At 37.4% G+C, this 18,640-nt stretch overlaps 1 protein-coding gene across 11 annotated transcripts in view; it reads left to right on the top strand.

Annotated features, from left to right (window-relative positions):
• CDK14 (cyclin dependent kinase 14) overlaps positions 1-18,640 on the top strand; it is a 592,876-nt gene that overhangs the window by 301,943 nt on the left and 272,293 nt on the right. For all 11 annotated transcript variants that reach the window (XR_010140627.1, NM_001133044.1, XM_009243031.4 and 8 more), the window contains 1 exon segment: positions 5,342-5,465. Coding sequence is in view for 10 of the 11 variants with exons in the window: in NM_001133044.1 (NP_001126516.1) it covers positions 5,342-5,465 (124 nt within the window). In the remaining variant the exon portion in view is untranslated.

Below are 18,640 nucleotides of genomic sequence, written 5' to 3'. Positions count from 1 at the left end.
TAGGAAGATCTTATGGCTACTATAGTAGAAAGATAAAGAGTTTCAAATATATTAATTTATCTAGTTCAGCATATGAAGTTGTCTTCTCTCATGTTATCTACTTCTAAGATTTTGAATGGCAAAAACAGAAATTGAAGAATCATGTGCTCATTATACTATATGCTAATTGAGGCTTTTACAAACTTTGATTCACTTAATAATAAAAGCACTTTGATTGTATTGGGTGTATAACTATTCATCCATGCATTTATTCAGCATCAACCTCATTTAAGATAATGAGGTGTGGTGGAAAATTCACAAGAGCTGTGTTATGGTTGGATGACTATGTTTCTTATGTCTTTAGAGCTTTAATTTTCTCATTTGTTTAAACAAAAGGAAAAATACAGGATGGTAGATGGAAAGGATTAAGTAATTTGTTGGGGGTTTTTTGTTTTGTTTTGTTTATTCGTTTGTTTGTTTTTGAGGCAGAGTCTCACTCAGACTGGAATGTAGAGTCGCTCAGACTGGAATGTAGTGGTGCGATCTCAATTCACTGCAATCTCCACCTCTCAGGCTCAAGCGATCTCCCCACTTCAGCCTCCCAAGTAGCTAGGACTACAGGCACATGCCACCATGCCTGGCTAATTTTTTGTATTTTTTTTTGTAGAGGCATAGTTTTGCCATGTTGTCTAGGCTGGTCTCGAACTCTTGGAGTCAAGTGATCTATCTACCTCTGCCTCCCAAAGTGTTGGGATTACAGTTATGAGCCACCGCCCCGGGCCTGATTAAGCTATTTGTATAAAATTACTTAAAATAGCCTTTAAATTAGAATAAACTTTCAGTAAGTATTAGTCTCCCTTCTTTTCTTTTTAGCGCCTGAGATTCCAATGGTGTTTACCAGGTTTTATTAGCAAAGCTGATTCTTGTGCTTTAGAAAAAGAATGTGTGTGGCCCCCTCCCTGGTGGCCCTTCTTGTTCTCACAGGGTCTTCTGGTTTTTCATAGAAGATCAAGTATAGCTTCCTGTGTGTTTTATACAACAACCAAGTGAAGTGATTTTCTAAAAAATTTAAATTAGAAAGTTAGGGACTTGCCTATTTGTCTAGAGGAAGAACTCGCTAAAGCTTGAGTTTTAAAGACATTTCAAGAGTAGTCCATGGGGCATTCCATTGAATTCAGTAGGGTGGCTGCTTCCTTAGAGCCTTCCCACCCCTATCTGCCAGTGTATATTTTGTTAAGGATGTTAAAATGTCTTTTGTAAATGTCGGGATCAAGGGAAAACTACCCCTTCACCCTCTAAAGGTTCACAGAAAAATTAACTCACAAAATGCACATTGATATGAGAAAAGGCACAAACTTATTTTAATGTGCATAGCACAAGGTCATCATAGAGGAATAGTTACCCAGTAACCCAATGTGAATAGATGTTTATATATTCTTATTAGGAGAAAGGGAGATGGGGATGTATGAATGCTTTTAGGGGTCTGGTAAATGATTTTTAAGGAAATTCAATGGGATTGAAGAATATACAAGAATATACATCTGTTGGGCCTGCAGAGCAGACAGTGGTTTGTGACAAAAGTCTGTCCAGGTGTGTTGACAGACTTCAGTCTTTCTCCCTAGGATAAGAGTTCAGTTAATGGAAACTCAGGAAAGGGGCCAGAGGTAATTGTTTTCTTCTTTGGCAGGTCCAGATTTTAGGCAGATAAGGGGACTTCAGAGAACAACTTCATCCTGTGCTTTGGGAGAGACAGGGGATTGAGAGACGGGGCAGAGACGGGGAGTGGGGCAGAAGGTCAAAGAGACCTTCAGGCTTCTTCAGTTCAGCATGTCAAAGTGCTATTTTGAGGGTATCGGTTTCTTTGAGCTCCAGCATAAAAGTTTTCTAATGGTTTTCAGAAAGTTGATCGTCCCCTTGCCACAGTTAATTTTATGAGGCTGAGTTGGTAGGTTTACAGCTTCATATACTGTCTTTCTTGGAATTTATGTTATACCTGCTTGCTTGGTCTTCTCAGTGTTTTCCTTCAGAATGTTAAGGGGTTTGTCGTAACATTTTAACTTCTGTGTCTACTGAATGCTCAACTCACTTTACTTTTGAAATTTTACGTGTAATGAATTCTGTTTTCAGAGTGGTAAGTTTCTTGTGATTCGTTCCCTTCTCTTCTTGTAACAGCCGAATCAATCTTCTACTTTTTTTAATTGTTGTTAGATCCACCCTCTTCTGTGCTTTCAGTACACTCAGTTTGCGTTGCTGTTAAAATACAGACCTCTAAGTCACAATGATCTGTTTGTGTGTCTGTCACAGAGTTAGCTGTGAGTTCCTCAAGTCTAGGGACCACATCTTATATCTTATTCCTCTTGGCATCCCTTTTGCGTAACAGCACCTAGCACATATGGTTGGCACTTAATAAACCGTAAGTGAATTTATGCTGTGGAGATTTGTTCTGACATTTGTTTGGGGCTGTATTTGTCATGTTTGGGGCTTAATTTGTCACGTATACACTTAGAATTTGAGTGTATAGTGGCATTTTTTTCTCTAGTACTGCTTTTTAAATCTCCTTCAATATGGCATCCTATTTGAATAGCTTCTACATTAGCATGAGGATTATATATTTTCACTAATTAGTAAAGGTATTAAGGAATAGTTCTTTGGAACTGCTTGATTTACCTATGTCTGCCCTTAGCTTCTTGAGAATTCCATTCCAAGGCACCTGTTATTTGTTTTTATCTGCTGCCATCCAGATGTCTCTAAATTCAGGTCAGTACTCACATTACTGGTGTAGGAGTGCCACCGATTACCCGAGTATATAAAGATAGTTAAAGCAGACAGCTTAGATAAGTATCATACTGTGATAGACATATGCAGAGGCTGCCCTGGGAGCACGGAGAAGGAGCACCTCACACAGACCTGAAGGGGTACAAGGGCTTGCAGGGGTGGTCAGGGAAGGCTCTAGGGAGGAGCGGTTCCTGAGGAAAGACCTAGGAATGCATGAAAAATAGTAGGCAAAGGGAAGAGAGGGCTTTTCTGGCCGAGGAGAGGCAAGGATAATAGCTCACGCCTGTAATCCCAGCACTTTGGGAGGCTGAGGCAGGCAGATCATGAGGTCAGGAGATCAAGACCATCCTGGCTAACATGGTGAAACCCCATCTCTACTAAAAATAATACAAAAAATTAGCTGGGCGTGATGGCGGGTGCCTGTAGTCCCTGCTACTCGGGAGGCTGAGCCAGGAGAATGGCATGAACCCGGGAGGCAGAGGTTGCAGTGAGCTGAGATCGTGCCACTGCGCTCCAAAAAGTACAGGGTTGGAAAACAGCATGCTGAGTGTTGAGGTGGGCAAGGTTTCTTGGAGCCGGGGAATATAGAGTAACAATGCCTGAGCCCGCACCCTCCAAAAAATAATGCCTGAGCCCCTCAGTTGGAATCAGTTCTCAGTTCAGTGGCCTTGGAGGCCATGTTATTAGATGCCCAGATTTTTATTCTGTTCATTGGAGGAAGCAGTTCTCTAGCAATACTTTGCCTACTGATGTTGATTTCTGGCCAAGATGATGGGTGAGATGGTTAAGAGCACAGAATTTGGAATTAGACTCTCTGGGTTTGAGTCCTGGCTCTGCCACTTAATTGCTGTGTGATCTTGAGAAACCGCACTCAGTTTCCTCATTGCTAATATGGAGGTTAATAGTAGTACCTACTTCATTAAAATTGTTAGAACGTCAAATGAAGTAATATTCTATAAACTGCATAGAATAGCAGTTGGCACGTAGTGTTATGTATTCATTAAATTAAAATGCATTGCCATGGTCACACAGTTACATTCTGATAAGACTCTGCTAGATCCCAAAGATCAGGTAGCATTTTGCAGAATGGCAAACTGTTTCCTTTCCAAATCAACTTATTTTTAAAATTAAGTTTGTTATGTGGTTTGCCTTCGTGTTTTTGTTTCGGTTTTTTAAAAGGCTTTGATAACACAAAGTAGCTTTATTTCTTCTAAACTAAAGGAGTATGAATTTTCTTAGAAGTTGTAAGCTTTAGGCTTCAGGATGCAGGGAGTATTGGAAGTGAAGAATGAGGCTGGCAGCTGCTAGTGATGGTGTGAACTCAAGTCTTCCTGTTTGTTGTACAAGAAGCGTTGAGAGGACAAATCCAGAGAGATGTTTGCATCCTGAGATTCTTGAGTTAGTCTTTCAATCTTGACCAACACAGATCAGACTTCTACTTTCTGCTGCCTAGACTCTGGAAATAATCATCTCAAGCCTTTACTGCCCCATACATATTGTCACATAGAAAGATTTTGAGATTAATTAACTTTACTGTTAGTATCCCCTGTAAAGAAATTCACTTGGCTTTCAAAGCCCCTGCTTAGTCAGAACATTCCAGAAATGCCACCTTCCAGGGCCGTCAGTAAGTTGCCAATCTTTTTGATTCAAGTATTTCAGAATCTTTCTATCATTCGTCTTTTACAACTCATTTAAAATTGCCTTGAAACTGCATTTGGTTACTAACTGGTTATATAGACTAGAATATTGGTGGCACTTAAAAGTAAGAACATTTGTGTTTGTTTTAGGAGATTGATTTTAAAAAATGTTAATTAGGGTTATTTTGGCAAGTAAATTGTTTAAAAATATTCTCTTTTTCATAAGAAGAATATTGGGAAGCCTGGTGAATCACACTTTTTTTGTTATCAAAATAGAAACATTTGGTATGATCCAATATGAAACTTCACAGAAAAGGCTATCACTTCTGAAATTATTTCTTGTAAAAGTATTACTCTCAAGTTCTTGATTTTCCTGTTTTCTGTGTTTCCTTTCCCTTTAGGATGGGTTTGCTCTGACATTAGTGAAGGTGGTACATGTCTGTCTTTAAGCAGCAGCCTAATCTCTATGACCATATGTGCAAAAGCAGTATAATTATAATGCAGTATTAATTAGACAATATGACTGTTTTTGTTTTAATTACTTCAAATCATCTTATCTTTCCATTCCTTGAAGCATGTTAATGGATGAATTTATGGGTACCATGTTCATGTTGTTTTTATGGAATTAAATATGTGCATATTGATATAAACTTGGTAAACAGTTCTTTTTTTAATCTGTATAATATTATGAATAGATTTCCTTTCCTTTCAAACATCATTTTAGTTCTGAAGACTAAATATAATAGGTTGTTAGAAATTCCTAGATTTACTTCTAAATGAATTAGGAATTTACATACTAAAATCTCACATTCTGTTGAAATAATTTGATAGAAAATTTGGTGATGGTTACCCATTTTCACTAAATATTAATACAAGTACTTAGCAGACTGTATGTAGAAACTGGCATTTATCTGTGTTCTGATTTTAACCTTTGTCTCCTTATTTTTCAGTTGTTTTTATTTCAGTTGCTGCGAGGGTTGTCTTACATCCACCAGCGTTATATTTTGCACAGAGACCTGAAACCACAGAACCTTCTGATCAGTGACACGGGGGAGTTAAAGCTGGCAGATTTCGGTAGGAAAGCAGTTAATTACCAGTCTATTTTGTCACACTGTGAGAACGCCAGGCAGATGGTGGCAGTGCATTTGTTTAGGTGCACTTCTTCTGTCATCATAGATCATGGTAATTTTTTTTTTCTGGAATGAAGGATTTTTTTCTTTTTTTTAATGATAGCATAAAATATAATGCTTTGTGGAGTTTTATAAAATTCAGACTGCTTGTTAGAGTCTTTAATAATAAACATAAATCAGATCTTAATATATATTTCTAAAGGAAAAGTCAGTAAAATTTTGAACATAAAATATATGCTCCTTGAGTGAAAATCTGTTTTTTGAAACTTTTATTATGAAAATGTCAAATATACTCAAAAGTAAAAAAATAATATAATGACCTTCAATTACTCATCACCCAGCTTCAACAATTACCAATATTTTGCCAAACTTGGAGAAACCTAAATTTAAATCTCTGGACCTTTTCAGAGGGTTGCAGGATATATACAATGATGTACATTGCCCTGAGGCTTTAATATCTAGAAATCTAGATGTAGTGTTAACCTTCCCAGAATTGACTGTTGTTTCAAGTATTTTCAATATCAGTGCAAAAATAGACACTTATTACTATTTAAAAGTTGAGGTTCTGGAGTGAGCATTATAAGTCATTCCTTCCTTAGAAGTCTTGAGATTGTCTTCTTCCAGCATAGAAGCTTTCCTCCAAACACCATGTTTGAGCATCCAAAGGGAAGCAAAACCATTGCATGCTCCTTGCTAGCTCCCCTTCTCTTGATCAAGTCTGCCATTTCTGCATTTCCCAGGCTCTCTGTCACACTAGAGATTGTGTTGAGTTGATTCTGAGCACCACGGGATGCCTGATGGCAGCATAACGTGTTGACATTGCATTGCCTCAATTATTTTTGAATACATATTCTGATTAGAAATTTGTTCCATTAAGAATGGAATGAAAATATTACCCTTGGGACATAAAGATGCCTGAGGTTGAGATGGGCTTTTGCTGAAATATGATTATCTTTTCCCTCTCCACCCCCCATTAAATAAAAGAAGGCAGGAAATGTTTATTTCTTATTTCAAGGTTAGTAGACTGTTGAATACCTTTGGAATGAATCTACTTTGTTGGGTTTTATAAATTCTTTTATTTGAAAAATGAAATAAAACAAAAGTTAGTATGACTAGTTGAGTAGTGATGTAGATTATAAAACTTTGTTATTTCCTACTTTGATAAAAATGATGAAATTCTGTGCACATTAGTTTGTGTGCATCATTTATTGCCAGATTTTAACATTAGAATTATACTAGGTGGCTGGGTATAAAATCTTTTTATAATAGGGTAGAAAATAATGGGAGAGTAGTGGGTGGAGGAGAGAAGGTTTGCAGTTTCTCAAATTCAAGATTATTGGCTTTACTGTGAATATATTTTGTAGTTGGTCAGTGTCAGGAAATGAAAAAGGATTTATAATGATTTTCTTATGGTGTGTTAATATACTGTAAGGTATATGTTGAAATGCATTATTGTATTAAGCATTAATTGTATGAACATGCATTTGTTGTATATTTATAAAAAGTATTTTTATAGATTTTGTCTGTATAACCAAGGATACAATAGGATTGTATGTTTGTGCTTACTAGGGATTCTTTTAAAATTTTATGCTGATGTTTTCATTGTAGTAGGTAAGTTTATCTTAAAAGATTCTTATGGATCTTTACTTTAAAACTGACATTTTAAAATATCAGATTCAAAAACAAATTGAAATATAATTTTTTAAAATTTAGATGATTTTTTTAGAAAATTAGAAAATTTACAAAATATAAACAACTCAGAGATGACAAATGATAACATTTTTCTCGTTTATTTTCCCAGTAGCTTTCTCCTGTTCCTTTCTCTCATTTCTTGCTTCACTTGCATATCACATAGCCTCAAAAATAGAAATATACTATTTTGTAAGCATTTTTCAAATAATATGTCATGAACATTTTCTTATGTTATTAAGATTGACAAAATCATTTGTAACAGCTTAGATTTTTTCCATTAATGGCCAAACCTAGTCTCTATTCGTCCCTTATTAATGAGCATTTTAGCTCTTTCTAATTTTTCACTATTATGCCCAGTCCTGTACTGAACATCCTTGTAGAGATAGCTATTGATACAGCAATTGCAATGTTGAGTGTTTTAAAGCATTTGATTCTTATGACCAGACTGCTTGCTGTGCAGAAGGATCGTGCCCATGCACCTCTCCTCAGAGGCATGGACTGAATCGTCCAGCTTGGAACATGCAGTTGGCATGCATCCTGTGCACAGAGTGTAGTAAGCAAGATTCATTCACCAACTGACAAGTTCCCCCAATTAATTGTGTGATTTTGTTTTGTCTTTTAATTTAAGACATGCAATGAACTGTGATTTACTGTGTTTGGGCATGTTTGTGTGTCTGAGATGAAGGAAACACACCGAAAACTGTAGAGAAATTAGACAGTCAGAATAGGATGGTTCCAGGCAGCAAAACAATTAAAAACGCAAGGTCTTAATTCAGTGTTTGATGTGTGAAGAGCTTTAAAAATGGTTTCTTTGTCTTACCTTTTTTCCTTATGTGAACAAAACCGTAAAATTTTGACTAAAAGAGACAAATACAAAGCATGATTGTAGTTCTCATATTGTAAATGATACTACTTTTATTAGAAAAATATATGAGGGAAAAGACTAAAATTTATTGAGTTTATTCTATGTGCTAGATACTTAGAAATTCTTGCTTCATTGTCTCTTCAAGCTAGGAATGTATACTAACCTGTATTTTTGAGAGAGATGAGATTCAGAGAGGGTTAGAATCTTGCCCAGGCTTGGACATACAGGTTGCTGGTTGCAAAGCTGGAATTCAGATGCTTAATTCATATCCTTCAATCTCAGATGGCCCAGGGCCTTTATATTTATACATACAGATATTTTCTCTTACAGGGCTGCCTAAGCTAGGAAATTATTGATTGTTTTTGTATGCTGTTTTCTATATATAACAAATATATGTATATGACACCCATGCTATGTAAATAGATTACACTGGTACAAAAATATGCATCACATAATTTAAAGAACACTTTGTCTTTTGACTAATTCAGTAGTAATGAGTGAGTTCAACCTTAGTAGACTTTACCTGCTGGATGAGGTAAACCAGATGATAGTGAATTTGGAGACCCTTCAGCTTTAAATAGTATACAGCTCTGAATTCCAGGTGGTCAAAATGCTGTAACTATTTTTTTTTTCTTGTAAGCAAAGTCGTATTTAAACCCTTACCTGAGCCTTATTTTCTATATGCATTTTGAATAAGTAAATTTCACTTATTCAAAGTGTAATGATTTAGAATCACTATGGCTTTCCTAATGCAGAGGTTTGCTCTGCCTGGATATAATAAAATGATAAAATTATATGGAGGCATTCAGACTCATTTCCTAAAAGATGGTTCATCTTTACATAATTTACCAGAAAAGATTTCAAATCCCTTATATAGCCTGTGTCTTCACCACCTTGTTGCTCCTTGTATACTGTGGTGCAGCCAAACCCCAAACTTCTTTCGACTAGAGGCTTTCAGTTTGCCTTTCCTTTTGCTTGGGATGCTCGTCCTTCTACCTCTCATGCGGCTGCCTTTTTCTCACCATAGAGGTTATAGTTCATGTCACCTCTTCAAAGGGGCCCCCTTTCCGAAAATAGAATCTTTCCCGTTATTATCTTCTAGTCTAATTTCTTCAATAACGCTTCTAGGGCTCTGACATTATTTTTTTCATTTGTTTATCTATTTAGTTTTTGCTTAAACTGCTTGATTGGAAGTTCCGTGAAGGCGGGAACTTGACCTGTCTTGCTCACTGTTGTTTGCACTATCTCTAGAACCATGTAAGCACATAGATGTTCGGTAAATATTGATTGAATGAATAAAAAATATACATGACTAAGTGGAGTATTAGTCTAAAGACCAAGACCCACCTGAATTTACTAATTTCTGTCTGATTAGTTTTGGCAAACTAACAGTTTATAAAATAATTCTCTTTTCCTCAGTGCTGTCCTGGCCATGCATGATGAAGAGTGTAGATGGAATTAGTTGGCTTTAGATAGGGTTAAAGCTTCGGAATTGCTCTGAGGCTCTTACACATAGACCCGACACACTCACTTGGTATTTACTATGTAATTTCAGGCTGCCAAAATAAACACCACTCAGTGAATGTAAACATATATAAGATGCATAGGATTTGAAGTTTCTACTCTGTAACCTCTAAATGATTGTCTAAATGTACTGTTCTTGAGAGCAAAGTGTGTTAACATTGAGTTAAGAGAACTTAACTCTTTCCCTAACTAGCTTGTGACTTTCAAGCCTTCATTTATCCCCCTCTGAGCCTTACACTTCTTGACTGAAAAACAAGAGCTTGAACATATACTTTCTAAGGTCGTTTTAGGGCTGGCTTTTTATGTTGTACATTTCTGAAATTGTTAACTTATTTTTTAATGACCAGATATTTGCTGGCGGGTAAAAAAAAATCTGTCCATTAAACCTGGGATCAATGCTATAACATCCCTCCCTAGAATCTAATTTTTGATTCCATCTTTTGGAAATTTAAATAGATGAGAACCTTGCTTTTATAATAAGCACTGAGAGCACATTAAAGGAAAATTATTGAAGCAAGACAAATAAATGAGTGAATAAATTCACCGAGAAATTAAGGTCATTTGCAGTATAATAGTATGAAAACTTAAAGGTATTTTTCCGTATAAATGAGATTGAAGCAAAATGGATGTGTCTGTAGAATTTCTGCAAGATAATATTGGTGTCTTCCATATTTCTCAGCCATTCTTTCACTATTTTCAAGGGTTATGGTCTAACTATACCAAAAGACAATGAGATTAAAGTTGCCCCTGAGAATGAGAGACAGCGAGAATTCTATAATATAACCATTTAAGGACTTAGCTTATTTTATTGACTGTCCTGGTGGAAAAACAAAGTTAAAAAACTCGTTGTTATAATAGAATAAAATCACAATGGTTTCTTTCCCATCAGAGGGCTAAAATTTTACCTTCCTAATGTTTATAGTTTCCTCTTCCAGGCTGGTCCTTGTCTAAATTTGAGAGAGGAAATCATTGTAAATCATGTTTTAGATTAATTTGAAAAACAGACCAGAAATGTGACTCTGTAGAGGACATGGTAAATTCATGGCTTGTCATATGCTTCTCTGAATTCACATGGGAATAGTAGTAAACAGAAAGAAATCACCTTCTTTCAGATGCAGAGTAGTGCGTCCGTTTGATAAATATAGTCTCTGGATAAAAGCCTGTTAGTCCCGAAGGTACAGACCTTTACCTGTGTTTTAAATCATTTATGCACAAAATTCACCATTGAAGTTATAGTCATAAATTTAAGGTTAGATATAACTTAGCTCATTTGTTGTGGCCTGCAGGATTCAATTTTACTGTATCTTTTAGAATATTTTTAATAGCAAAAACAACTTTATTACCCAACGAAGCATCAATTTACTTCTAAAAGATCCTTTCAACATCTTAACACCTCAGCAGTTTTAAGGCAAAGTTTAGGCAGTTGCTTCATGTAGATCTGAAAGCAAAGAATGTATTTAGAATAATTGATAATATATGAACCAAAGAAAGGGTTTTTTTTTTTCTCCCTAATTTCTCTAGGGAATGTCATTAAAACTCTGAATGCAAGTATACATATTTTAAAATCTATTGAACAGACTATTAAGATTACATGTTAGGTATAATTTTTATTTGACATGTGAACTAGACAAAGTTATTTCTCTTTGACACATTACTTTAAAGATATAGTAACTCTTTTGAAAAGGAATGTTGATATTTAAAATTGTCTTTTCCCTATCTTGAAACATCAGTTACCTTAATCATTTACATGATTTGGTAACTGATCATGTTTAATATCCTGCTCATCTCTTCAAAAGTTTTTATTTTCTATTCAAGAGGAATGATAATGACATCTAATTATATTGGATCTTTTTGTTTTGTGTTATCACAACATAACATTGTCTCAAGCATATTAAAATGATAAATATTTGAGAGCATTTTTCCTTTTAGATAAACTTTGTTTTTTAGAAGCGTCTTAGGTTCACAGCAAAATTAAGCAGAGAATACAGAGAGTTCCTATATACCCACTTCCCATATGCACAGCCTCCCCCACTATTAACATCTGGCACCAGGGTTATACATGTGTTACAATTGATAAACCTATATTAACACAGCAGTATCATCCAAATTCCAGAGTTTACATTAGGGTGACATTTGTCAGTCACTACAGTATCATTGATATAGTATCATTGAGAATAATTTCACTGCCCGAAACATCTTTTTTTTTTTTTCGAGATGGAGTCTTGCTCTGTCACCCAGGCTGGAGTGCAGTGGCGCCGATCTCGGCTGACTGCAAGCTCTGCCTCCCGGGTTCATGCCATTCTCCTGCCTCAGCCTCCTGAGTAGCTGGGACTACAGGCGCCCACCACCACTCCTGGCTAATTTTTTGTATTTTTAGTAGAGACAGGGTTTCACCGTGTTAGCCAGAATGGTCTCGATCTCCTGACCTTGTGATCGCCCATCTCGGCCTCCCCAAAGTGCTGGGATTACAGGTGTGAGCCACCATGCCTGGCCCAACATCTTTTTAAAAACTCATATAGATTAGTTTTTTTAAGCTGTGAATGGGAACAAGAAGGATGTATATGAACTGCAACTAATATGCATATACTATTCCATCTACGAGAAATCTCTCTGTTCAGCCACCATAAGCCAGATTGAAGCAATGTAGATAGGGTTTGATTGCTAAGAATGGCAGCTTCAAACTCCATGGAAATGAGGAAATTTGAAAGAGAGTTCAGTTTCAGCCAAATCATGCATGTGAGGTAACGAGACATCTTTTAAATGCAGAACAAATTGCTATGCATAGGACTGATCATCTTATTCTCCACTGTTGATGGAAACTTAGGCAGAGGGATTTCAGTATGCAAAAACATTATGTGTTTCTTATTTCCTCTACAATTTGAGGGCAGAATTGTTGGCAGTAAATCAAATAAGTCATACTGGATGTAAGTTAAAATATAGCCATGTATCCTTAGAAAATATTTGCATATGTAGAAAGACTGGAACCTTAAGTAGCAGCCATGATGACCACAGCAGAAGAATTAATAGGTGTTGTTAACAGTAGTAACACTGAAATGAATCACAGATTTATGTAATACATGTGCTATTGAAGGCAACAGTGATTACACTTGAACATTGTTAACATATAGGTAAGTGTCTTAGTCTGTTTCTTATTACTTAGAATAACTAAATCTGGGTGATTCATAAATAAAAAAAATTATTTCTTATAGAGGCTAAGTCCAAGGTTGAGGGGTTCCTTTTGTGAGGGCCTTCTTGTTAGTGGGGACTCTCTGCAGAGTCCTGAGGCGGTGCAGGGCATCACATGGCAAGGGGGTTGAGCATGCTCATGTAAAGCCACTAATGCCACTTCTGTGATAACCCATTAATACATTAACCCATGAATGGATTGATCCATTCGTGAAGGGAGAACCCTCAAGACCCAAGCACCTCTTAAAGGCCCCACCTTTCAGTACTGCCATATTTGGGATTAAGTTTCTACTTGAGTTTTGGTGGGGACAAACATTCAGTAAGTGTAAAAGTTAGCTTAGAGTTTGGCAATTGCCTAATATCCCTGCTTTATAGATCCTGGCCCATCTCTTTCTCTACCTTCTAAAACGCTCATGTTAAAATTCAGCCCAAACCAGACTCCACTACTACCTGTCAATATGCTTGGTTTATACTAAAATCTTAGATGACAGTAAATGAATTATTGCAGTCTAAAGCACATGTTTTCTAAAATCTTTACTGGAAGCAAGAAAAACTGACCAGCTACTATGGGAAATGTAAGACATGCTGTAAATTCTGGTTAGACTTTTTTTTTTTTTTAATTTGTGATTTTAAACCTTTGTTTCTCACTTTAATACCACCAGTTCAATATTAGTTTTCTTTTTTCCTTTTTTCCCAAGTTTCTTTTTTAAAAAACCTGCCATATGTTGGTTTATTTAGCTTTGAAATAGTACATATTTATGCATATTAATATTTTAAAATGTCCTTTTCACCTTGAATGATTTCTTCTGTGGTAATAGATAAACTTAGGATATTAGGACTTTTTTCATTTTAATGAAAGAAGAAAGCACTGGAAAATTAAAAATAAAAACCAACTAAGAACTAATGGTCTATGCTGCTTATTAATTTTCAATACATGTCTGAAAAACTTTTTTTTTATTTTTACCACATACTGGAAGGGAATCTTGGTGCAAATAATCAAGTTTATAGGCCTAAAATAATATAACTTTTTGCAAAAATTCAGACTTTAAAAATGGAACATCTTTTTATGAAATATCTGTCAAGTTATTTGACATTCTAGTTTTTAATCAGAAAGGATACTGATATAAAAATGCAGATTGAAGTGTTCATTCCAGTTATGGAATAGAGTTGTCAGCTGTGGAAATCTGTCCTGTGAAACAATGACCAGCTAATATTGGATGTAGAAACTGTGCTTAGATCCAGCCATAGAGTTGGGAGCAGTAGATGAAATGGGTCAGTGAGTTGGCTAAATTAAGTGCCCATATCATGCGAATGGAACAACTGAGGCATAAGCAGAGGATGGAAAATGATGGAAGATTTGAAGATCAAATGTTTAGTATGGTTTCTGAAAAGTTACCATTAAGGTCTCAACATGCTTAAAATCAATTGAGAGCATATTGTTATAAGAATCACTGATACCAGAATTACAACAACAATATAAAATAAACTGGTTATAGTGGTGTGTGCCTGTGGTTCCATCTACTTGGAAGGCTGAAGCAGTAGGATTGCTTGAGGCTGGGAGTCCAAGTCTAGCCTGAACAACATAGCAAGACCTTGTCTCTAAAAAAATAATGAAAATAAATAAATAAATAATGACATGCGAGCATTTTGCTCAAAGAATTGAAAGCAGGAGATGGTGTTACTTTTGAAATCATCCAGTTGTTGATCATATCATTGGGAACATTTTGTTATAGTTTGTTATTCAGAATAAAGGCAGAAGATCTATGTGGGAAAATTAAATCACTCATATAAGATAAAAGGAAATCCTTTTACATTGACGTTTTCAGACTTTTTAAATTGAAATTTTCTCTAGATTTTGAAGGAACCTCAGAGATTATATAATCCAGACCCCTCATCTGAAAAATATATATACTTTGGGCCAGAGCTGGAAAATAAGTTAACATTGTGCCTGTTACTTAGTAAGTGTTAAATTATTATTCCTAATATTATTGTTACCAGTATCTTTAGAGCCCCAGTGTAATACCCTGTAGAGTATTAATAACTTAGTTGGCACATGCATGGCTAGTTCCCCAAACATGTGAGAAGGTAGGAGTGCTAACTGGATGTTCAGGTCGAAGTAAGCCATGCTGGTCTGATGACCTGGGTCACCTGATCACTGGGATCCTGTCAGGAAGATGGGACCCAGAATACTAGATGTCACTCTGTTCCCAACCCCACGAGTCTTGAGGAAACTTTAAGAAATGATACAAAGAATGCTTCTCACAGTAGACTAGTAGGAAACCTTGTTGGAATAAAAGTTTGAATAGAGCTTTGGTAATTTAAGGAATCACCCTCTTTAATTATATTCCTGGGTGAATTAAAGCATTGAGAAGCCTTATGGACAGGTGAAGGCTGAACTGGCTTTAATAATGTTCCTGTTAGGGCTCCGCAGTGCTGGGCAGTAGCTCAAAAAATGCGGTGATGCCTGCCAATGGGAGTAAATTTTCTTTTCAGATTTCACCTTTTCCATGGTACTGTGCTGTTTCTTACTCATAACACTTTCAAATTAACTTTTTGGGTTATTTCTCCACACCAATAACCAATTCACCAACACCTCAGACAGACACCAACTGGGTGTCTAAAGATTCTATTTATTTCTGACACTAACTACCCAGTAGCACAGACCTCTTAGGTTAAGGGCTCAGTCCTGCAAGACTGCCTCCACTTTGAATGCCAGTTGCAAGTCCTGGACTGCCTGCATTTCTGACTGACCTGCTACAAATTGGGCATTCCCACGCCCCCTTCCTTGGGTTCCATAGTTTGCTGGAATGGCTCACAGCACTCAGGAACACATTTGCTTATATTTTCTGGTTGATTATAAAGGATACAACTGGGGAACAGCCAGATGGAAGAGATGCATAGGGCAAGGTAGGGAGGAAGGGTGATCAGAGCTTCCAGGCTTTCTCCAGGGGCACCACCTTCCCAGCACTTCAGTGTGTCCACAACATGGAAGCTCTCTGAACCCCATCATTTAGGGGTTTTATAGAGGTTCATTACCTAGATGATTGATTAAATAATTGACCAGTGGTGACTAACTCATCTTTAGCCCCTTGCCCCTCCCTGGAGGCCCATTGGTGTAGGTGCAAATTACAACCCTGTAATCGTGCCTAGGTTCTTCTGGCAACCAGTCTCCATCCTGAACCTATCTAGGGGCCCGTAGCCACCAGTCATTCTTCTTAGCATTCAGAAAATATACTCTTATCACTAAGATTCCAAGGGTCTTAGGAGCTGTGTGTCAGGAACTGAGGACTAAGACCAAATATAACAAAAGATGCTCATATCACCCCTGTTACTCAGAAAATTATAAGGATTTTAGGAACTCTGTGCCAGGATGAAGACCTGGGATGAAGACCAAATGTGTATTTCTTACTAAATCACAATGTCACACAAAGTTTGGAAATAGACAGTACACAGCTCTAGCACAAGTGGAGGTGTAACAGAAGTACTAAAGTACATATATAAATATAAATATATATAAAAAGTAAAATATACCCAAATGGGTAGGGTGCCGATTCTGGGGCCACATGCCTGAGTTTGAATCCTGGTGAATCTGACAATTATGTGTCTTGGAGTTGCTCTTCTCGAGGAGTATCTTTGTGGCATTCTCTGTATTTCCTGAATTTGAATGTTGGCCTGCCTTGCTAGGTTGGGGAAGTTCTCCTGGATAATATCCTGCAGAGTGTTTTCCAACTTGGTTCCATTCTCCCCGTCACTTTCAGGTACACCAATCAGACATAGATTTGGTCTTTTCACATAGTCCCATATTTCTTGGAGGCTTTGTTCATTTCTTTTTATTCTTTTTTCTCTAAACTTCTCTTCTCACTTCATTTTATTCATTTGATCTTCAATCACTGATACCCTTTCTTCCACTTGATCAAATAGGCTACTAAAGCTTGTGCTTGTGTCATGTAGTTCTCGTGCCATGGTTTTCAGCTCCATCAGCTCATTTAAGGACTTCTCTACACTGGTTATTCTAGTTAGCCATTCGTCTAATCTTTTTTCAAGGTTTTTAGCTTCTTTGCGTTGGGTTCGAACATCCTCCTTTAGCTCGGAGAAGTTTGTTATTACCGAACGTCTGAAGCCTTCTCTCAACTCATCAAAGTCATTTTCCGTCCAGCTTTGTTCCGTTGCTGGTGATGAGCTGCGTTCCTTTGGAGGAGAAGAGGTGCTCTGATTTTTAGAATTTTCAGCTTTTCTGCCCTGGTTTCTCTCCATCTTTGTGGTTTTATCTACCTTTGGTCTTTGATGATGGTGATGTACAGATGGGGTTTTGGTGTGGATGTCTTTTCTGTTTATTAGTTTTCCTTCTAACAGTCAGGACCCTCAGCTGCAGGTCTGTTGGAGTTTGCTGGAGGTCCACTCCAGACACTGCCTAGGTATCACCAGCGGAGGCTGCAAAACAGCAAATATTGCAGAACGGCAGATGTTGCTGCCTGATCTTTCCTCTGGAAGCTTCATCTCAGAGGGGCACCAGGCTGTATGAGGTGTCAGTTGGCCCCTACTGGGAGGTGTCTCCCAGTTAGGCTACTCAGGGGTCAGGGACCCACTTGAGGAGGCAGTCTGTCCATTCTCAGATCTCCAGCTGCATGCTGGGAGAACCACTACTCTCTTCAAAGCTGTCACACAGGGACGTTTAAGTCTGCAGAAGTTTCTGCTGGCTTTTGTTCGGCTATGTCCTGCCCCGAGAGGTGCAGTCTACAGAAGCAGGCAGGCCTCCTTGAGCTGCAGTGGGCTCCACCCAGTTCGAGCTTCCTGGCTGCTTTGTTTACCTACTCAAGCCTCAGCAATGGCGGATGCCCCTCCCTCAGCGTCGCGGCTGTCTTACAGTTAGATCTCAGACTGCTGTGCCAGCAGTGAGCAAGGCTCTGTGGGTGTGGGACCCTCTGAGCCAGGCGCAGGATGTAATCTCCTGGTGTGCCGTTTGCTAAGGTCATTGGAAAAGCACTGTATTAGGGTGGGAGTGTCTTGATTTTCCATTTTCTCGATTTTCTCTCAAGGCTTCTCTTTGCTAGGAAAGGGAATTCTCCGATCCCTTGTGCTTCCTGGGTGAGGCGATGCCCCACCCTGCTCCGTTGGCTGCACCCTGTGTCTGACAAGCCCCAATGAGATGAACATGGTACCTCAGTTGGAAATGCAGAAATCACCCGTCTTCTGCATTGCTCACGCTGGGAGCTGCAGACTGGAGCTGTTCCTATTCGGCCATCTTGAAACCTCTGGAACCTGTTTTAAATGGACTGATTTTTAAATCGTTCTCTTGCATATTTCATGGTGATGGTTATTTGACTATTTTAATTACTGGGCAAGGGACGATTTTAAAAATAGTTCTTTACATATAAATGTTAACCTTTCTGTTGTTAGTAGCTCAGATTTTAAAGTATCTCTATCACAGTGCTATTCAGTTTAGCTTTCCTGGCAAAAGAAGTGAGAATAATTTAATAAAAGGGAATCATGCTTGCAGTAAACAGTTTTTATGATAGATTTGTATTATTCATGCCATGCTTTGAGAATAGTATTATACTTCATGTTAATTCCTTTAAGAGACAGAACATTTTGTTTGCTAAGCAGGAATCCATTGGTGTACTTCTGTTCCTCATAAACAACTTAGTGTTTCTGCCAAATGTTTTCATTCACAGAGACCTGTGAGATAAGAAATTTTATGGATCACAAGAAAATTCAGTCCTGAAGAAATGCATAATTACACCTTAGTGTGTACTTTAAAGAAGAGTAAGCTCTCATCTGGAGTGAACACTACTGCTGCTGTCCAATTTCAATGTTTGTTGTCTCTTAAGGGTAGTTCTTGCTGCAAGTATTAC

Source organism: Pongo abelii, chromosome 6, assembly GCF_028885655.2.
Source record: "Pongo abelii isolate AG06213 chromosome 6, NHGRI_mPonAbe1-v2.0_pri, whole genome shotgun sequence".
Taxonomy (NCBI): Eukaryota; Metazoa; Chordata; class Mammalia; order Primates; family Hominidae; genus Pongo; species Pongo abelii.
This window is presented reverse-complemented; position numbering and strand designations above follow the sequence as displayed.